At 42.0% G+C, this 22,474-nt stretch overlaps 1 protein-coding gene across 3 annotated transcripts; it reads right to left on the reverse strand.

Moving 5' to 3' along the window:
• Nucleotides 1-320: 320 nt before the first annotated feature.
• Nucleotides 321-20,045, reverse strand: arhgap45b (Rho GTPase activating protein 45b). 3 transcript variants are annotated; one of them, XM_036006963.1, is made up of 24 exons: nucleotides 19,454-20,045; nucleotides 18,140-18,389; nucleotides 16,814-16,996; nucleotides 13,430-13,573; nucleotides 13,092-13,176; nucleotides 12,045-12,117; nucleotides 11,740-11,815; nucleotides 9,974-10,105; nucleotides 8,761-8,822; nucleotides 8,489-8,599; nucleotides 8,237-8,317; nucleotides 7,957-8,124; nucleotides 7,562-7,699; nucleotides 7,199-7,395; nucleotides 5,129-5,250; nucleotides 4,773-4,859; nucleotides 4,516-4,617; nucleotides 4,216-4,379; nucleotides 3,891-4,079; nucleotides 3,654-3,791; nucleotides 2,527-2,798; nucleotides 2,196-2,433; nucleotides 1,475-1,580; nucleotides 321-1,250 (listed from the first exon to the last, which is right to left on the reverse strand). In XM_036006963.1, the coding sequence occupies exons 1-24, from the start codon at nucleotides 19,727-19,729 to the stop codon at nucleotides 790-792; spliced, it is 3,855 nt and encodes a 1,284-aa protein (XP_035862856.1). In that variant the 5' UTR covers nucleotides 19,730-20,045; the 3' UTR covers nucleotides 321-789. The 3 variants fall into 3 exon arrangements, with proteins under 3 accessions (XP_035862856.1, XP_035862858.1, XP_035862857.1); XM_036006965.1 differs by lacking the exon at nucleotides 19,454-20,045 and adding an exon at nucleotides 18,909-19,375; XM_036006964.1 differs by having other exon boundaries at nucleotides 322-1,232; nucleotides 19,454-20,044.
• Between the last annotated feature and the right edge of the window lie 2,429 nt (nucleotides 20,046-22,474).

A 22,474-nucleotide genomic window follows, 5' to 3' on the forward strand; every position in this document is an offset into this window, starting at 1 on the left:
TAGTTTTAGATGCCTACCTTTTTTTTCCTTTTGAAAGCCATGTTGTAGCCACCATAGACTTAACTGGCCGGTTATTGTGCCTGGTATGGCGCAGGCAAAAATCTACCACTCACTGAAAAACTGTTCCTCTAATGCCCTCCCCCCTACCTGGGGAAGTGAACACATTTGCCACTGAGAATGTCAGTGGTAGTACCTATCTACCTCATTTGGGTATTTTGTTCCTGCTCACCTTTAACTGAACGGTTTAATTTGTCTTTACTTTGCCCTGTAAAATACACATCTATCAAAACACAGTTGTAGATAGCATCAACAAAACTTAGATTTTAAAATAAAATGTTTATTAAAATAGACCAAACATCCATAACAAGGCAATACAGGCAACATTTATAGAGTACATTTATTTTTTTATTTTAGTGCTGAAATTAAACCAGCAGCACTTTAAGGCAAATTGGCTATTGCTGCCCACCTTTTCCCCAAGCTTGCAAGAGCAATGTATAAAACACTTTAAAATACAAACTATATGAGTCAAAACTTCATGAAATGACAAGATGAAATCACATCAAACAGCAGTAAGCATGCAGAGGTTTCACTGCCAGGATAGATCAATACAACTGCAAACACCTACACGTTAAAAACTTAAATCTTGCTGTACACAACACATTAGCACTCTCAGATGAAGGATTTGCTGGATTTGAATTAATAAAACAAGATCAATAGTCCTGTTACTCAGCTCATACTATAGACTTCTCACACTCTCACACACACACACACACGACTTTGATAATGATATCAGACAAACTCAGGCTCACTGTCCCGGTTTCTGGTCAGGGGTAACTTCTTTCCACACAGACGTGCCAGTCGAAGCCCCGACAAGCTTAACTTTGGGGAGCATGGATTGTTGTTGTTGGACTGGTTCACGTTGAGCTCGGCCAGAGAGGCGCTCAGGTCTTGCTCTGCCCCTGTGTCGTCATCTGGGGGCCCGCTGTCTGGCAGTGCAGGGGGCTCTGCTAAGTCGTGGTCCTGATCCGCGTCTTGTTCCGGGTCCGTTTGGGTTGCAGACTGGCTGGACAGGTCCAGACTGTCCCTGTAGCTCAGCTGATCGTCATCCATGCTTACCTCGCTCTCCTGCTTCACCAGGCTGCGGCAGTGTGTGGTCCTCTGACCACTCTCGTCCAGCTCCGAGTCGGAGTCTGGGAGCTGCTCACTAGACCCCAGCGACCCAAAAGAACTTCCTGTGGAGATAAAGAGGCCAATGGTTGCTCAGCTGTGAAAAAATGCTAAACAAAGGCCACACCTTAGCGATAATTAGATTTTTAGAAGGGAAACGTGTAGTCTGCCTACTTTTAAATATCATGAAGTCAATGGGACCCGCAAGAACATGTGTGAACTTCTTTTGATTTACAGTAATTTAAAAAAGGTTAATTGATTTACATTTGCAACAGTATTATACAACCTAGGCTTTCTAAAATCTTACCACATCCCTCCTCCATCTTGTCACATTCTGGTTTATTTGTCTCCTCACTGCCTCCATCCTCCTCTCCATCAGCAGAGCTCCCCATCTTGTTATCTGCAATACTTTCCTGAACCAGGAGGGGGAGGAAATGAAGAGATTGTTAAAGAAAAAACAATGTGAAAGTTTTTTTGTTTTTTTTTATATATTGCAGACAGCATATCAAAACTTGCAAATCAGGAGGGAAAAGCTGTATTCAAATGAATCATGGCTGTAGGTCATAACTCTGGATGAGAAAATTGATGTAGCGCTTCTGTTTTTTTGCCTCTTGCCAGAGGTAAACCAGGTTCTGTTCATGCTATAGACTGTAAAAAAAAAAAAAAAAAACCAAATAATTTTCTGAAGCAAATTAATCAAACACAAGACATTTTGTTACTACTATCTCTTTTGGTGTGACAAAGGGTGCCCTCACCTAGCGACCAGTTCAGTTCAACTCAACGATGATGTGCCGAAATGCAAATATTTGGCTGGGGCGTCATAAATCTTCAGGACCATAAAACAGGTAGTCACAGTCGTTGCCTGTTCATTTATTGCCTTTCATTTTCATATTTATTTTTATATAAGGCCCACAACACCAAAAAAGTCTCAGCTGTGTATCTCAGTGTCCAATATACCACAGTTACTACTTGTATCACAAAATATTACTATTACTACTAACACACACACACACAACAGGGAGTCCTACCTGTGGAGTGGAGGTGGAATCAGTGCGACAGGTTTTGCTGGACTGAGAGGTCTTGGACTGGAAGATGGATGAATAGAAGACTATGAGGGTCTCCACGATGCGGGCCTGGTGGGGGTAATCAACCAGAGAGGACAGGGAGATCGTGGCCCCGGTCGGACGGGGACGCATCAGGGAGGGACCAAACACAATACCCAAGTTACTGGGACTCATCTTGTTATCTTCCTCTAGTTCTGCGATCCTGGAGGGAGGAAGGTGGTGGGAGGATCAAGAATAAACAGAGAGAGCCTGGTCTTTCATCTTCCTGCCGTTTTAGTTTTTTTAAATGACTGACCTCCGGAGGTGGCGAATGATGTAGCGCAGCGTAGCGACGTTAGCCTTGGGCAGCTCCTTCAGAAGCTCCTTCAGCTTGTTGACCAGGACCAGGACCTCTGGGTCGGTGTCCGGGCCCAGATCCACCAGCTCCGGACCCTTGCCCGCTGCTGGGTTGGTACTGTTCGTCTCGGCCTCCTCTCCTTCTGGTGTGAATGCTTCACTATGCAGACTCTCCTTCGCCAAACCCATCAGACTGTTGTAGAGGCGGAACAGCATGATGGGCTCTGGCAGCTGGGGGTGACGGATGCAGGAAGAAGCGTTAGAGGGGCTGAATTAAGTAACACAACCTTTAAAAGTATGGAGTAGCAAGAAAGACGTGCTAATGACTACAGAGCAATTTTCATTTTGAGCAATTCAATTTAACTAGATAATTAAGAGAGAGATTATTAAAAACACTCCAATAAATTGAACATATCAGCGGTCTATGTAGGTAACTGCTAGTGAGGCTTGTAACTGAAGCTTTGTTCAAGTTAAATAAATTTCCGTTTTTACAAAACAAATCTCACTTTTTGACTTATTTAAAAACAAACATTTGTGAGTTCAGCTATCAAACCGATTTACTAACAGTTTATCTGGTTATTAAAGAGCAACCAAAGTCCCAAAAGATAATATTGTTATAAATTTGAGTGCAAGATTAAAAAAAACAAAAAAACATCATCTTTTTAGGATTTAAGGAATTCCACACATTTAATTTGATTTTTTTACTTGTTGATGGACCCATTAAGTATTTTTGTATTAATCTCTTTTAATTGTCCATAATATAAATGAACTACTTTATAATAACTAAAGTATAATAGCTAGATGATGATGATGATTTCTATTATTATTATTATTATTATTATTATTATTATTATTATTATTATTAGAAAGAAAAACATCTGTGACAAACCAGTTAACATATTGATGGTAATGCAATGGTCTTTTGACAGTGCTTTATTATACTATGTACTATAATACTACTATACTAAGTAGGAGATAAACTATGTCAGTCAGGTACATTTGCTTACTAGCTGCCACCATGATAGTTGCCATGGTTCCCGAGGCCCACTGTGTTTTACGCTTGCATGCGCTGGCTTGCATGTGTACCTGTCTGAGGTAAAGCTTGAGGACGTTGCTAATGTCATGTGGTGAGCACTGGGACAGCTCCACCAGCTCCTTGCCATTCTCAAAGGCCTGACACAGCTTCTCCACACGAGTCTTCACCCCGTTCACCCTGTAGATGCCCTGCGAGGAGGAAGCGGACAGTTTAAATACCTCGGTGGCAAATATTCAGACATCCAGCACTCACTTAACGATACAAACGGTAGAAAGTCACTTTCTCACCTTCATCTTCAGTGCCCGTCTCTCGATCTCGGAGATACACTTGGTGATGATGAAGGGAATGCCGTCACTGGCGCAGCTGGCTACCTGAGAGAAGTCCCTGCCAAACAGCTGCAGACGGCCCTGCAGCTTCTTGTGGCCGCATTGGATGGCCAAAGTCTCCAGACAGCGCTTGTGACACGCCAGGAAACACTGAGGACAGAGGAGGAGATGTTAACCTCATCAACCTGGTCTGATCTTTAGTGAGATGCTTCGAGAGCTGCACATCTGCATCCTGAGTCTCTCTCTGCAGGTTGGATGTTGTTAGGAGACAAGATGCAGGACTCACCTCCTCGCACTCGGCCCCCTGGAAGTAAACGTAGCTGTCACACTCGCGGCACTTTGAAGGAGTCCGTAGCTTCCTCAGTCGGTGGGTCTGGGCTGCTTTAGACAGGCCGATGTTACGGAAAGGTCGGGTGGACACCACTACATCAGGATCCATGCCGTTCATGTCTGAGGACAAAGACCCACAGCATAATAAGAGTAATATTGGGACCCCCTTGAAAACAAGGTGAGACATTAAGCAGATTTTTCTTCTCCGTCTGGCCATGTTATTGAATAGTCACATCAATAGTGATTACAATCTTACTTGGAGCTTCAAATGAGGTCACATTCCCATCTTTCTCGTCTACGTCCTCATTGGACGACATTGTTCCAGTGGATGACGTCCGAACAATTTTACTGATGTCACCTAGGACCAATATACAGTTTAAATATGATCGTTCACATATTTAAAAAAAAGACACTTACAGTGTCCCTTTAAGTGGAAAAAACAATTCAATCTCCCTTGTGGTTATTTATCAAAGAGATATTCTGTGAATCCGTTTCAACTAAGTTCTCACTCACTTTTGCTGGCAGTAGGAGACTCTAGGGCTCCCTCTCCTCCAACGCTGTCATCGCTCACTGTTGAGCCCCACGACTTGTGGCCCTGTCCTGGGGATAACCAAGGGACAAGAATAGTTGAATAGTCACTATCAGAATAATGAGATTGCATGGCTAAATCGAGCCAGTCTGTCAACCGTCAAAAGATTGGTTAATTCAAAAAAACATCTAAACTTGACTCTTGTAACTGTTTACTCTTGAAATATGGAATGAAATGAGCAAATGAACTACAGGCAAAAACAGACTGGATGTCTCAAAAATAATCATCTTTACAAAACTCCAGCTCACTAACTTCTACGGCAGCAGCAGGCATCACTTACTCTTGCGGTGAACCTCTGTGTCTCGGTTGTCTCCAGCTGCTGTATCCACACTGGTGGCAGGACCGTCCGTGTGGCTCGTCTGCTCTGTGTTGAAACTGTCATTCCTTGGTCTGTGGCCATGGCTACAATGTGGAATTATAAGACAATTTATAATTTGTTTCATCTTTTTGGTTAATACACATTTAAAAGTAGCGTCGCTAGCCTTGCTCTGATCAGAGCCAACAAAATCAGCCTACCAGCACATCTCAAGCTCTTACAATCAGCATCCTATGTCTTGTTTGTTTAATCTGAACAAAAATCAGAGTGTAAAAACAAAACAGGTTGTTGTTTTACATTGGGGTTTGTGCCAAACTTGGCTAGCTGTTTCCTCCTGTTTCCAGTCTTTGTGCTAAGCTAACTTAACTGTAACTTCATACACTGTGTACAGAATTATTAGGCAAGTTGTATTTTTGAGGATTCATTTTATTATTGAACAACTACAGCGCTCAGTCAATCCAAAATGTTAATAAACCTCAATCCTGAATATTTAAGGAAGTAAAAGTGAGATTTTGGCTTTCTAATGAGAAAATCTATGTGTGCAGAATTATTATGCAGCTAAATGAAAAATGAAAATGTTACCATCTCACTTGTTTATTTGCATCTGTTAAAGTGAGAATAATCAACAAACAACTCAATTTAAACATTTCTGGAAAAAAAATAAAAATAAAAAAAATAATAAAAAAATCAGTGACCAATATAGCCACCATTCTTTTCAATAACAGTTATAAGCCTTCCATTCATGGAGTCTGTCAGTTTCTTGATCTGTTGATGATCAACTTTTTGTGCAGCAGCCACCACAGCCTCCCATACACTGTTCAGAGAGCTGTACTGTTTTCCTTCAGCGTAAATCTTCCGTTTAAGAAGGGCCCACAAGTTCTCAATAGGGTTTAGATCAGGTGAGGAAGGGGGCCATGTCATTATTCTGTCATCTTTGAGGCCTTTACTGGCTAGCTATGCAGTGGAGTACTTCGATGCACGTGATGGAGCATTGTCCTGCATAAAAATCATGGTCTTCTTGAAAGATGCAGACTTTTTCCTGTACCACTACTTGAAGAATGTACCTTCTAAGAACTGGCAGTAGGTTTGGGAGTTCATTTTGACTCCATTTTCAACCCAAAAAGGTCCAACTAGCTCATCTTTAATAATGCCAGCCCTTACCATCACTCCACCTCCACCTTGCTGTTGTCTGAGTCGCAGTGGAGCTCTGTGCCCATTACTGATCCAGCCACGGGCCCATCCATCTGGTCCGTCAAGAGTCACTCTCATCTCATCAGTCCATAAAACCTTTGAAAAATCTGTCTTCAGATATTTCCTCTCCCAGTCTTGACGTTTCAACTTATGTTTCTTGTTCAGTGGTGGTCGGATTTCAGCCTTCCTTACCTTGGCCATTTCTCTGAGCACTGAACACCTTGATCTTCTGGGCACTCCAGGTAGGTTGCAGTTCTGGAATATGACAGCACTGGAGGATAATGGGTTCCTGGTAGCTTCATGTTTGATTCTCCTCAAAATCTTTGGCAGTTAATTTGCGGGTTTTTTTCTCAACATGTTTCTTGCAACTCTTGAGTATTTGCTACAAAACGTTTGATAGTTTTGTGATCAATATCTTAGCAATTTCAAGGGTGCTGCATCCCTCTGAAAGACTTTACAATTTTTGTTAAATCTCTTTTTCTGCCCATTTTGCCTGAGGAGAAGAAGCTGCCTAATAATATGCACACCTTGATATAGGGTGTTGATGTCCTTAGGCCACACCCTCCCTCATTACACAAACACACATCACCTGAAATGCTTAAATCCAATAAGCATTCAAGTTTATATAGCTTGGAGTTGGAAAAAATGCATAAAAATTATGATATGGTCCAAATACTCATTTGCCTAATAATTCTGCACAGTGTATTTACTGTACAGATGAGTGATATCAATATTCTCATCCAACTCTCAGCATGGAAGAGAATATTTCTGTAGTGTAAAAACCTTTTCTTTCAGATTTCAACTGAAAACCTGGATAAATGTAGCTCTGATTAAAGCTCTTACTGTGATGATGAGCTGAAGGGACTGTAGCTCTCAAATGTGTATTGAACGGTCGGCTGCTCTGGCAGCTGCAGGTCGCGCACGTGTGCGGCATACTGGTGACCTGGGTCATACAGCTTACTGCTCTCACACAGAGTCTGGTAGTGGACCGGCAAGGCTACGGTCTGCATGTGCATGAGCTGGTAGTACGAGATGGTCGCCTGGTGGGGGAAAGAGTTACAACAAAAAGGATCAGCAAAGAGTTTGTTTGTCCCCGTCTACCGTTGCTCAGAACCTGGAGTATAAAATATAGGGCAATTTAGGCATCTTTAGAAAAGGTTGATATCATTTTGTAACAGTGAGGTTTGTGTGTGTGTTTGTTCTGACCGAGCGGATGGTCTGGTCGCTCTGTTTGATGATGTCCTGCAGTTGTCTCAGCACTGTGACCTTTGTGTGCTCCAGCTCCTGCTGCTGAGTGGTAGCATCCGCTATACATGTCCGGTAGGTGGCCTCCGCCTCGTCTGACTGCACACACACACACAAAAGTTTCGAATTTTCAATTTACTTCCTGCGTTCTGTTTTAAATCAGTCAGATTTATACACAGATAAGTCAGTGAAGAGTCAGTGATGTGGCAGGAAGATAATCATTTCAATTTCAACATAATCACACATCACTGAAAAAGAACGTCTTGCTCTTAAATTATTTAACATGCAAATAAGTTTTCATTCCACAGTGATGAAGCTCTGAAACAGAGCAATAGAATAAAGTTATTGATAAGAACCTTGTTGCGAGCCTCTTCCTCTAATCGTTTCTTCTTCTCCACAGACTTTGCTGTAGATCCTCCTCCTTCTTCCTCAGCTCGACAGGCTGCCGTTTTGGCCTTGTCGTACTCCTCGCAGCGGACCATGAAGGCTTGCTTGGCTTTCCGCAGGTTCGCTTCGCACTCCATCTAAACAAAGACAAATCATGTTTGGTCCTTACAATATCTTTATTATCTTATTTAGAGATGAATACAGTCTATTCCGAACGCGTGCTCATATGTACAAAATAGGAGGTCGTACTAGTTTTCTCTTAGCTCGAATCCAGTGTTCCTTGATCTCCTTCCGTCTCTTTTCATGATCCTGCTTACGCTGCATCAGAGGCTGCACAGACAAACACATCTGTGATCAAGACAATGTGCGCAGGGGCAAAACTCTCCACTATTAACAGCAGCGCGAGTGACTATCGCAGGGTGATTCAATAATGACCACAGCTCACAGAAGTTGTAAAAGTGTTCATGTTGCAACAAACTTTCGTTTGAGTTTCAGGTTTACCTGGATGAAGGTCTGGTTGTACAGGGTGGTGTTGGCCTGCTGCAGCCCCACACTCTGCTCCTGGTCTTGCTCCAGAGCCAGAGAGTAGATGGAGAAGAGGGGCATTTGGGGCTGAAAGGGGGTCAACACAAACACGGGAAGAGAAGGTTCGATATCCAACACAAACACAGGGACGGAATGCTGTATTGCTTTTAAGTTTATCCTAGTTTTTAACATTCAATATCATAGATAACCAGTGAGAGACATTCAGAGGTGAAATCAATAAGGTTTACATGTGTTATGCTGTGTTTGCAGGACTGGTACAATCTCTGGAGGCCTTTGGAGAACTCAGTCTCTGGTAAAATAGAAGAAAAGAGAACAATGTGTTAGCAAATTTTTCTACAGTGGTTCATGTACTAGGGCTGCAACTATTACCTTAATCAACGATTAATCTATATCTATTCACGACTGATCATATAGCTCAGTGGTTCTCAAACATTTTTCAATAATGTCCCCCCTTTGAAATATTTATTCAGCCAAGTACCCCCTGAACAGCGCAAGACATTTAAAGATTATTTTTTTGTGTGCCATTTTAGGCCTTTATTTGACAGAACAGCTTAGATTTGAAAGGGGAGAGAGAGGGGGAATGACGTTAGCTACCCAGGCGCCCCGCAAGACATTTTAGGTAGAAAAAAAAGCCTATATAAAGAGGTACAATACAGCACTGCCCCATCAGTGTTGATTTACTGTTAACAACCTTGAACTAAATAAATAAAATAGCCCCACATCATCACATACCCTTCACCATACCTAGAGATTGGCATGGGATACTTTCCATAAAATCATCTCAATGCAAATCAAACCAGCTATTAGGCTAACTGAAATAAAACCATGCCAATCTCTAGGTATGGTGAAGGGGATGTGATGATGTGGGGCTATTTTAATTCCAAAGGCCAAGGGAACTTTATCAGGATGCATAGTATCCTGGATCAATGAAATAACTGGCCTTTCAAAATAAAAATCTGCCTGCCTCTATGGGAATTTAACATAGGGGTGTACTTACTTATGCCCCCTGTATTTTAAGGAAGAACATTTATTTATTTACGATACATTATTCATTCACAAAGAAAATTGGTGTCCTTAAAGGTTGGATTTCTTTTTAATTAAGGCATAAAACGTTATTAAGATTATTTTTTTATTCCTCTTTTTAGTCAACTTTAGCATGGGTAGATAAACTTATGAGCACCACTGTAAATGAGAAACACTTAAATGCTATTTCAAATGTTTAAAACTCATCGCCAATTTCATTCATTATTATAGTATCATTATTTTAAGAATTATGCATAAAAAGAAATCTCACGTAGCCCCTGCATAACTCCTAAGTACCCCTAGGTGTACCAGTACCCCCATTTGAGAAACACTGCTTTGGCTTATAAAACGTTAAAAAAATAATTAAATATTAATAATGGCAAACACCAATCACAATTTGTGCAATTTCCCACTCACCAAGTGAGATTCTCTTCTCCACGTAGGTCATCAGGTCCTTCATGTACTTAGAGATGGTTTTGGCATAGAGCAGAGCGGAGTCCACCCCTCCTTCGCTGTTTTGGAGGATCACATCCACTGCCTCAGCTCTGCCTACACATCGACACACAAACACAGGTCACTGCACAGGAACGAGCACAGTTCGTTGCTTTGACAACAAACTGTTTTTGCTGATTATGATTTGTGGGAGGCAAAACGTTTGCAGAAGAGGTGTAAAGATTCTGAGTGATGATCCACAACATCCTGTGTTTTATTTTGGTGACAGCTATTTGTTTGACGCTGCTGTGTTTAAATACCTTAATTTTGAATACTGTTTGTGAACTTTTTTCTCAGATGTTCTGTGATGAAGGCTGAGTTTCTGCAGCTGACAATGTTGCTGTAAAACATGTTGCTGTATCACAGTATTTACCAAGGGCGCGGGAAGGGGGGTGCTGAGGGTGCTGCAGCACCCCCTGCTGGCATATAGCTGCTATAGAGGTCAAAGTGAAAATGAGTCATGTGACGTGACTCGCTGAGAAGCAAGCAGGCTGAGGCTAGTTGACTGGAACGTTAGTTGTAGAGACGAATATGTCACAGAAAAGGATACAAGATTTTTTTTTCCAGCATAGTAATGCAGCTAAAATTAGCAAGATTTCATCTGTAGATGTTACAGTTGATGTTTACTCGTCCACCGCCGAGGCAAACTCTGTTGGGGCAGCTGAAGAGCCTGACTCTGAAATAACGTTAGCAAGCAACTCGGCTAACGATAACTTTACAGAAGGATTCGAAAAGCTCTGTCAGCCAAGCAACTTCAGTTATCCTGGAAGTAGGTTCGGGACAGAAACTTTTCAGCGGTCTTTTCAGCTGAGATGAGAATGAATGAGAAGCCGTTTCTTGTCTTGTGTAATTTGTTGTGGTAAGAGTGCCATCTACTGGGCACAATTGGTAATTATCCTGAAATACGGGAATATGTTCAGCCTACTTCCTGTTCATGTGTGGAAAAGAACTAGCCTACGTTTTACACGCTGGTTCAGTGTCTCCTGAAACTTTGGTTATTCTGCAAAAAGAATAAGTTGCTTTAAAGATAATTCTGTTCCCTGTGAGGGCAATGCCTGTAAGTATGATTGTTTTCATTGCATATGTTTTGTGTAACAGAAACCGCTGTGACGTGATTAGGATCACATTTGCTGTGGAGAAGGCACAAGTTAGGCTATTCAGAAATTGTTGGCGAGGTCATTGCAGCCTGATTATTAGCATACATTTTCAAGACAAACATCTCTGGTGTGGTTTTGACGATCAGAAAAGTAATTTACCTTAGCTATATACTGAAACAGGCTAATGACGTAAACTTTCCTAAAACTTCTTACCCATACGCTAAAATGACATATTTAGCTGTCAAAATCCGAAACATTTCCTGGGGGGAGAAATCGTCAGACATCATTATTTTGTTATTCAGCACCCCTGGTCAAAAATAGGTTCCCGCGCGCCTGGTATTTACGTCAGCAGGGGGAGACCTACCCAACATTCAGCGTGTGGAACATCATGTCAAAGCTTCCATGATCTGAATAAATGTTGGACTGCTACTTTCTAATGTAAATGGAAGACAGAGTATACAAACATGGAAAGATCATGAAAAAGGAGCATTTTCACAAATGAGTGAATGGAAGGACAAAGGTCACATATCCGTGAGGGACTGAAAGAAGTCAGCGAAAGCCAAGTGGGAGTGGGGGAGCAGCTGATCGCCTTACCAATGTCCTGCAGGTCGCTCCTGAACTGTCCCCCGTCTGCTCCATGGCCTGTCGCAGCGTACAAGTTCTCCATCGACTACACAGCACAAAGATGATTCATTACTGACAACACACGTCAACACTCGTCATCAACTAAGGGATTTTTTTTTCTCTTCATCCAGTGGAAAGTTGGGAGTGGAAATCACCCTAGGCTAAGTGATAGTTGATCGAGGTGTACAAAACTGGTGCACAATTTTACATTGTTTCTGACCCTGTTTGATATCACTTTTACGTAAAAAAAAAAAAAAAACTGGTGATAAACTCACCCTGCTCTTCTCAGTGGGCAGCAGGGAGAGCAACGTGCTGCTGTCCACCTCTCCCATCAGCAGTTCAGATACACTGAGGAGAAACACAACAAAGACACCTTTACACTGGCGAATATGACACAAGTAAATATATTGATGTGGTGAGACGTCACGGTGAGTAGAAAGGAGGCAGTAATAATCATCGGTGTGAAAAAACACAACAACTTTGTTTTAAAAAGAAATTTCGTTAACTCGCTTGCTGAAATACAGACTAAACAAAAAAGCTGCATCTCCATCTTGGTGTTTTTCTGTTCATAACAGAAAAAAAATGTCAAAGAGAGGAGGAGAGAATGAGGAAACAGACGTCAGGCAGATTTCAACGGCTCTGCCAGCTCACTTCCTCCTAAAGCTCTGTGACAGATGTCTAAACCCTGAAATGGCACAGACTAGCATGTGATACACTGTATCACATACATTGTTGGTGCACTCTACTCCAAATTACACATTCCTCTACTCTGGGTTTATTTTGAATGTATCATATTTTTAAAGCTTAAAAAAAAAAAAAAAAAAAAACTTGGAAAAATAGATTTGATGATTTCATAGTTTTCACGTTTAGTATGTGTTTGGTCTCAAATTCTCTCAAGTACTGTATGTCCAATCATTCTAGTGATTTATTATGTCCTCAGTCTGTAGCAATCTGTTCACTTATAGCAGCCAGGTAGTCAACAGCAATTTCAACTTGTGTGTCATACGGTAGAAGAAAAGAACCACTTCCTGTTTTCGGCTCTGCCTCATGCAAATGTGTCACCATCGCTGCACTTCTCTCTCCAATTCCCAACAACAGACTACTTTGTACGCATTGACACACACATACACACTACCTGACACTTGCTTACTGTCTGTAAAAGAGGTAATACCGGGTCAGATACACTGGTGACAAATCACTCAGTCATTGTAGCAAGAACAATACTTTATCATACAAGTAGTGATCACCATCTAGATACTTTAGGATGAAAAGGTTGCAATTTTCATAATCAGACATATTGTGAAGACGTATCAGATACTCACTTGCTGCTAAAAGCAACTGCAATGGTTTCAATTGCCTTCTCAAAGTCCTTTTTATCAGCCTCGTTACAAGCCTCATAGTGGAAACCTGAAAAATCACAACCATGTTCAGGTTTCAGTTGTGGTTTAAAATGCACTGCTGACCACATTAACTGTCACATTTGCACACCAGTTACATCAAACTACATGTACAGCATTACCAAAGGCTGTGGAACTGTGGAAGTCATTTCTAGCAAATTGGTGTAAAAAATGAGAAAACATGTATTCATTGCCCACGTACTTCATTTGTTTTCACTACTTTTCAATTCATGGCTGAAGGATTCTCCGCACAACGGACTCACCTTTGACTTTCGATATGAGCTTGCCAGCAGCAGTGAGGATCTCCACGGTGTTGAGCAGCGGGTAGGTGTTGATGACCTGACGCAGCACCCGTAGGACCTCCCCCAAACACTCGTGAGCCACGGGCCGCTGACTCTCCTTCTTACCTGGACGAGAGGGAGGAAGGAGGAAAGTATGGTTGGACGAGGAAATGGGGAGACTGTAGTGCAGTTATAGCTGCACAGGCTATAAAAGACCACATCCCGGTTTTATTCCATAAACTACAAGGCATTTGCCAACTATTTTCTAGCGGATACTTTCTTCCTAGAAGCCATTTATTTTTATATCAACACAATATGAAAATTGAACTGCAGAAACTTGTAGCTTGTTTCAGACAGACAGGAAACCCATCACATCAAAGTTAAATTGTAAAATTCAACAAAAACATTAACTACAAGCCATGTACATTACCAGACATATACCCCACCCTCCCTTTTTCTTTTACATTATATTATTTAATTTTCCCTTTTTTTTGCCCCTGCAGCTACCACTTTACTCATACACATAGGCACACACTATCCACACTCATGCATAACATGTTTGCCAACTCATTTCAACACCCTAACTGTGACCACCCAATGTGAATCACAGATCATTCTACCCAATCACTAATAATACGTCCCCGTTTGTCAACTGTCCTGTCCCGTCTTGTCAGTTCTGATATCGTCCTGTCTCACTTCCCTCTGTTGTCTGTCACCTTGTCGCGTTTTATGTGTTACACTCCGTACGTGGTGCTTTAATCCCCCCTGCCCTTATATGGATCCAGGGTCTCACTAAAACAGGGTGAATGGTTACGGTAGGACAACAGTAAATGCACTGAATGTAAATCTAAATCTGAATGTAACATATTGTGTATATAAAAATATATTGCTTTATTAAAAATAATGTCTGAAAGTTGTAAGTCTTCTGGTAGCTGTGCCAAGAGAAATCTCAATCATTCCCAATATTGCAGAGACGGAGAGCGTAGGTATATGTAAGGCGATAACATGGACACAGGCTAATTATTGCTAACTAAAATGCTAATTAACATTAATAATTAAACAGCTCATGTAAGTCCAAACTGTCTGCGTGCTTCTCCTGTACTATACTACGATACTAATCCTCTACTATGCGACAGTAAGTCCTGTGGTTATGACACAATCGTTAGCCTATTTTTACAAAAACGTCTGCTACGGAGCCATAACGTGAGGTACAAGGTAATGGAGCCTTTTATACATTGTCATGTTTCTTTAGAAATAAACAATGGACAAATAAAGTCTTTAAACGCTTTAGATGTAAAATTATTCGCTTTCAAAGTGACGTCAAAATGAATGGCAGTCAATGGAATGCTAACGGGGGGGTGAGTGTTTATTAGCATCAAAATGGCGCCATAGGAGGTTCGGGTTGTGAGGAGACGCTTACCCCCTTGGTAATATTGGACCAAAAATAAGTTTTTTTTCCATCCATTTTAAAAGGAAACGGTTTTTTTCTAGTAGAGACAAGTTACGTTTTTGTGCAGATTAAACAAACATAATATAATTAAGAGGTGGCAGATTTTGTTACCTTAAGACCGTAAGCCAGGCTAGCCGTTTCCCCATCTTTCCAGTCTTTATGCTAAGCTAAGTTAAGAGGCTCCTGGCTCTAGCTTCATATTAACCGTACAGATATGAGAGTGATAGATCTTCTCATCCAACTCTCTGAAAGAAAGCAATCATGCCTAGTTCTCAAAATGTCAAACTATTCCTTTAACTCTGTGCAAGTCAGCGTTTCAACTGTTTCTGTATAGCGGATAGAGACGGCCAGTCTGAGCACAAACGGTTAGGTCAGTGATAATGGGCAAACAAGTCCAAAGTGTCAGACAGGTCGAGTCAACCTACACAGTGTCAGCTCCTCTGCTTTGATGTCACTGGTGAGACATTTGCAGCCTGCATCCTCATTTCTTCCTTGCACAAACACACAGACTGGTTTCGTTAACTTTTTTCTGTTTAATGTTGCCACCTCATTCCCCTCTGTAAACCCTTTTTCTAAATCGAGACAGCTCGCCTAGGGAGAAGGCCAGAGGGCAGCCGATCCTCCCACAGTCTGTCTTAAAATGTGTGTCAAGGGTGTCTGAGCAGCAGCGAACGGAGTGACCTGAACATTGTGCCAGAGAGGATGTGGTCATCTCTATTGTTTTGCAAGATTAGAAACTAACTCTGGTGCTGCGCTACATCTGCTTTCTGCAGCTCATGAAAACAAATCACCTTACTCTCCACTTGGTTGCTCTGATGTTAATGGAATAAAGTGGGACCTATAGCAGCCACAAGGTTCCAGAGTAAGTGGTACACTGGATTGCAGCGGGGCGAGGCTAAAACTCTGATTGCGCTGCTGATTAAGGAGGAGGCGTCGCAGCAATGCAGCCAGCCTATCGGAGGAGGAAGTGTGGACGAGGCCCTTCTGTCAGAGGCTATCCATCATGGCTTCCTGTTTAGAAAGCACACTGGGTGGAGAACAAGACAGAACAGAGCCAGATAACGGCAGACAGAAAGACACACAAACAAAATGTCTTTCCGTTTCGTCTGAACCACAAAACTCTGCTCTGAAAAAGCCTTTTCCAACTGGTGAAACCTCAGCGTAAAAAACACCTGTTCTCAGATCAAACACTTGTTTAGCAGAAGTGGTGGTATTTTACTCAATGAGGAAAGGTAGCGGTGTTTGCCATTTTAAGCTGCGCTGCATCGCACAGGAGAGGGTGAGTGTGTGAATGAGGCTGCAAGTAAACAAGAAGCTGGCTTCCTGCTGGAGACAAGAGTGCGGGCGACTCTGCGGGCGCAGCGGAAACGCAGCCCTTCACTTGGAGATACGCACACGTGTCGATGAAGAGGACTGATGTAAGTTTAGCAAAAACCTTTTGTGGATACCTCAAGTCCTTGTTGTGCGAGTCCCTTGTCAAAACTAACTGGATCGTGCAACTCAAAGGGGAAGAGGACAGGCCAAACACTATTGTTCCGTCTGCAAACTTATTATACACATGTATACAACGCAAAAAGAAACAATGACCTACTGTCGTACTAGCCAGAAGATGAAAAATCATAACTAGCTACACACGCAAAAGCAACTCTGTTTTGGCTCCACAGTGATGAAAACAAGCATTACTCATGTCTTTAGTTCTGTGATCGCAGCACAGAGAGCCCTTAGTTCAAATCAAATCAACCCATAACACACCCTAAAAACCCTTTTCTGAATCAGCTGACAAGACAGACAGGAGCCCAACTCATTTTGACGGTAAATATTTGGGACCTTCTAAATTATATATGCCATCTATCTATCTATCTATCTATCTATCTATCTATCTATCTATCTATCTCTATATATATTAATGCGCTCACCTTCCGCCAGCACGACGTCCTTCAGTTTCTCCACAGCCTCTGCGAAGCGCGCCACGTCCCTCAGCAGTGCCGGGATGTCCTCAACCTCAATGGCTGTGCTCTCTGAACCCTCAGACGGAGCAGTGGGGGTCAAGGCCCCTTTCCCCTGGCCTTTAGTGAACACCCACGACTGGAGCGGGAAACCTGAGGGGAGACAGAACAAATGCATTAAGTCATTTATCAAGCAAACACCTTTTAGTTCCCTTTTGGGAAATATGCTTATTAGCTTAACTTTTTGGCGGAGTTAGATAAGACGATCAATACCACTCTCATATCTGTCCTGTATAGGGTTACATCCTTAGCTTAGCCTTACAGGAGGTAACACAATCCACCTACCAGAACCCTTCAAATCTCACTAATTAACATTTTATATCTTGTTGGTTTAACTTATAAAAACTAAACTAAAGCGATTAGTTGAAATTTTGTCTGTTTCTTGGTCAGGAGCAGTAACTTCCAGGAATCTGCGCTGCTGCCTGCCAAAAAATAGTCCGGCACATCACTGCCTGTAAAACTGCTAATTGCATTTTACACTTGTTTTTTTTAAAAAGTTGTTAAGATAAACAAACCGTATAGCATGTTAGTTAGTGAGATTTAACAAGGTGCTGACTGGCGGATGCTGTTACCTTTGGACAGAGCCAGGCTAGTGGTTTCCCTGTTAGCTATAGAAAGATAAGCGGCTGCTGGCTAAGGCTTCAAAAGTAACTGACAGACATGAGAGGGGGATCGATCTTCTCATACAACTCTGCCAAAACATGAACGAGCGTAGTTCCCAAATTGTCAAACTATTCCTTCAAATGTGAGGCTTTGCTGCTGTTCTCTGTTTAACATCATTGTGAATTGAATATCTCAAATCAAACTATTTGAGAATGTCACCTTTTGTCTCTGAGACATTGTGATGGATATTCTTTTTACATTTTGGAGACTATACTAGATATTGAAAAAAATAATCAATAAATCAATCAGTAATTAAAACTGGGATGCAGGGACTGCCACCTTTCCATACCTTGAGGCTTCAAAATCCACCTTCACACTCTCACACTTCTCATTAGAGTCTGATCAAATAATTCAATAATAAAACATTTGTTCTGGATTCATTTGCTTGTTAAATTTCAGGTAGGTAGAAGGTGTATTTTGTGCACTGTACTGTATGTGTGCGGTCTTTCTCAAGATTTTGCTTTCTGTTTCAGCTCAGGTGAGGATGAGTTGCAAGGCTGACAGGAACTGTATTTGGGAACATTTCATGAACTCAACAAGGTGATGAATAATTACGGATGTTTTGAACCAGACCTGCAGCGCTGGCATGTCTGCTCAGCGCAGTCGGTCTCTTCAGGGTGGCCACAGGGGACGGGCAGCCCACCCCTTGCATCGCCGCCAGTTTGCCGTGCTGGATGCTGGGGGTGCTCGGGCAGGACAGGGAGAGGTCCTGGAACCCGGCAGATGTCGGGGTGAGAGTTGATGAGGTGGAATAGGATGAAGGTGAAGAAGAGAGGTTGATGTCGCCTGCATCTTTCCGAGGCTGCTCCTGAAGGATGGACAGCTGAGAGGGGGACAGGAAGAGAGAAAAGGTCAGGACAATCACATGATTTTCAGCTCAACCTGAACGGCATGAGGGCAACAAAGTGGCTTGTCTTCATTCTTGTGGCCTTAAACACAGCAGCACTGTTGTTGGTAAACACACATGTGAAGACTTTCACAAGATCCTGTGTTGCGTTGTGAAACACTTCCTGACTCCAAGCTGTTGTCGGGTGTGGCAAACAGAGCTGGGTGTAGAAATGTACTGTTTGGAATAAGAACAGTGATATTTTTCAGAGAAATTACCTTCTCATCTGCCTACAATATAGTGCCTACAGTTCCCTATTAGTACATCTCGTCTCCAACTTTTGGTAGACTTGAATCATCACAGTTTGGGGCCTGACAAGTGCATCTCCGGCACAGCCAAGGAGCACTGCTCACTGCTACAAATAGTGCCAACATTTGACAAGAAACAAAAAAGCATTCCTATACATTTGTCGTATGTGTTGCACACATAAGATGCCATGCATATACCCAAACGTACCTGCTTAAGCCATATGTTGTGCTTGTTGGGCAGTATGTCCAGTTTGTCCTTGCCTGTAGTCTCAGCTTTCCTAACTCTCTGACTGGTAGAGTAGGGGTTGTAGCTGTTTTTGCCACCACGTTTCAGCATGCTCCTTCTCCCCCCTACAGCTCTGTCCCCATTCTAACTACGCACAAGTTAACTTTTGGAACTGATCTCACAAGAGCATTCACACACTGCAGCCTGACACTGCTTTAGTGGTAACCCCCCCCCCACACACACACACACAAGATATACTTCCTATGAGCCAGATGAGTCAACCACACATCTGCATCATAATGAATGTTTGAGTAGTTTCACACCGTCAGACTACAGTTATCACACTAGTCACAATGCGCACAAACAACTTGCCTTAACAAAACTTTTATCACACACACTTTCTATCACGCCTTGTCCGGAGCCCTCTCTGCAGCCAGTCCCCTCCAGCTGAAGTTTATCTCACACCACACACACCAGCACACTGAGCAGCAGTGCCAGGCACAAACCAGAAGTGATGCGCTACTCACAGACTGGGCGCTGCTCTGCGGCCCGGGGCTTCCTGCTCGGCTCTTCTTCGAGATGGATGGCGTCTTGATCAGTTCCCGTTTCTTCCTGAACATCTTCAGCGTACCTTTGCCGTCCATGCTGACTTCTTTGAGTTTCACGTACAGCCCCCCCACCCACCCCCCGAGTCGCCACTTGGCTGTTCTGCCGCTCGCGCTCAGCGGGTGCTCTGTACCATCAAGGCCGACCTTGAGCCACGATAACTGTCTGTCTGTCTTCCTCCTGTCGCTGTCGCACATCGAGCCGCGCAGGCTCACTGACAGAGAGACATACAGCTCACCGCAAACTGTCTGTTCGCTCCCGGCATCCGCTCTGCGCGCGTGCGTTCAGTTTCCTCAAGAGGAGGAGGAGGAGGAGGAGGAGGAGGGGGTGAAATAAGACTTCTCACTCGGTTTTGGGAAGATTAATTGCTTTTAAATTACACTCAAAACACTGTATCCCAGAACGTAAACTTTCTCATTAATTTAAACTAATTTGAAAGGAGAATTAACTACGTCCTGACGCAAACTAAACAGAAACAAACAACTGTTGCTTTGTTCAAATTCACAGCAATCAGCTCATCCTGACACACGTGTGTTTTCAACATGTGACCCGAAGAAACATGAGAAACCCCTGATGTATGTTTTTATATGCCTTTTATAGAAGCGAAATAAAATCGCTGCCTAATTTACGGGATTTGAATTCCCCTTCATGACATTAGTAAATAATGATCAATAAATGTGTACAATGTAAAACAAACTGTCGAGTAAAAAACGAAAATTATTAAACTTGTTAAATTCAGAAACCAAAACTTCAACCTTAGATAAGTGACACTCAACGATAGCTTCTGGAAATGTCAAAGAGGGGCATTCAAACCACTTAATTTTATAAAGATGTAGAAAAAACATTAAATTCAGTGGTATTTAAAGTGCAACAGTAAGTATTAGTAGTGGCTACGTTTTGGTCTTGTCATCTATTGAGTGGACTGACAAAAAACTGCAAAATAAAATTAAAATTTTATATGAAGTGCTGGCTTTAAAATGTTGAGTGACACATTAAACTGGTGTTTATGCATTTATCTCCTTTTTGCATGGTAAATGTTTAACTGTGACAGTAAATTGTGAATCGGAGGGGGGCCTCAGGCCAGGGCAATAATGTGTTGTGGGCCCCTTTCCACAATCTCCCTTTTGATTACATGCAAATGTACTTGAGAATATTATTCCCCATGTGAGCATAACATCAACTGATAATCAATTAAATGTTTAAAAACTAGTTTTTGACAAAGTGCTCCTGTACAAGATCAGGTAAAAATGTAGAAGTCACCTTACATTACTGTTTATATTGTGTGTTAACAAACAAATGTGCAATTCATAACATAAACCACAACATAGTTGCAACAAAACTAACCTAACATGAGCCACAGTCATAGCATATGTCGAAAAAAAAAGTAATTAAAAAAAAAGTCATGGCATAGAATGTCAAATAAAGTCTTAGTATAGTATGTCAAAGAAGGTCTGGAAGAACATAAAAAAAAGGGGCCAGACCAGACTGGGAATCAAACCTAGGTCAGAGTCAACAGTGCCTACATGCTGGTTGGAATGGTGCTAACCACTGAACCACTGTGCCACCAAATAGAGTATCTTAAAAACAGTCATGGTATATATAGTATGTCAACCAAAAGTGATTAAAAAAAAGTCTAAGTATAGTATGCCAGAGAAAGTCTGGAAGAACATGCAAACTCCACAAAAAAAGGACAAGCCCAGACTGGAGATTGAACTGTTGAAAGGGTGAGAGTCTGCTGTGCCTACTTGTTGGTGCAAGTTGTTGCATTGCAAACCACCGAGCCACCAAATAAAATATGTTGAAAACAGTCATAGTATAGCATGCAAAAAAGTGGCCAGAGGTACGTATATCCCTTGAGACTAAAAACAGCGTGGGCTCCATTAGCAAGTTCAAACTCCTCTGAGACATTTCAGCTCAGTTATGAGTCACTTCCTGTTTGGAAAGTTGATCAAATGTTTTTACTCTTCGTCCTAAAAGAACACCGAAACATGTTGGGACTGATTTCTTCCTCTGAGGCGTTTTAATGAGTTCAGGCACAGGATTTTATCCATAAGAGACTCCTTTATGAGACAGAAAAACACAAATGGCAAAGGTGGGACTTGAATCACAACCTTCAGACTGTGGAGCAGTTTCTTTTCCAGTTGAGCTCTTAGAACTCTGAAAAGGCATGTCAATATTTCAACTAAGGTTCAACTTTACAGAGTCGCTATGTGAAGCAGGGTTTAGGTTATTTCATGGATAGATAAATGCATTACACTATATTAAAGGGTTTGATAGGTTATCACTTAAGTGTTGGAAAGTGTAAAGGGTTTTTTCAAGGATTATCTGCACATTTAAGATGTTTTAATGGATTATCGGCATGTTTAAGAGATTTTAAGGGGCAACAAAAGGAAAAGACAAGGTTGACGAAGATGAAGATTCTTCTTTCTGATTGGATCTTTACCCCCGGCGATGGTCCAGTTGGGAAGAACGCCAACCGACAACCAGGAGATGCACGTTCAAACTCCACCTCAGGTATGCCACACAGGAGTGTTTGTTAAGAATGGAAGTAGTTTCATTTCTGTAAGTGTTTTTCAACGGTGGAGCAGTGTCTTTTCCAGTAAAAGTTATCTCAATATTTCAACTAAGATTGAACTTCACAGTCGCTTCACTTCTGTGAAGCAGGTTTTAGGTTATTTCATGGCTAGATAAATGCATTATACTATATTAAAGGGTTTGATAGGTTATCACTTACGTCTTTGAAAGTGTTAAGGGGTTTTCAAGGATTATCGGCACGTTTAAGAGTTTTTTAAGGGGCAACAAAAGGAAAAGACAAGGTTGATGAAGGTGAAGTTTCTTCTTTCTCTTTGTGTTAATCACCCTCGGATGGTCCAATGGGGAAGGACACCGCACGATGACCAGGAGACGTGGGTTCAAACCCCGCCTCAGGTGTGACGCACAGG

Source organism: Sander lucioperca, chromosome 11, assembly GCF_008315115.2.
Source record: "Sander lucioperca isolate FBNREF2018 chromosome 11, SLUC_FBN_1.2, whole genome shotgun sequence".
Lineage (NCBI taxonomy): Eukaryota > Metazoa > Chordata > Actinopteri > Perciformes > Percidae > Sander > Sander lucioperca.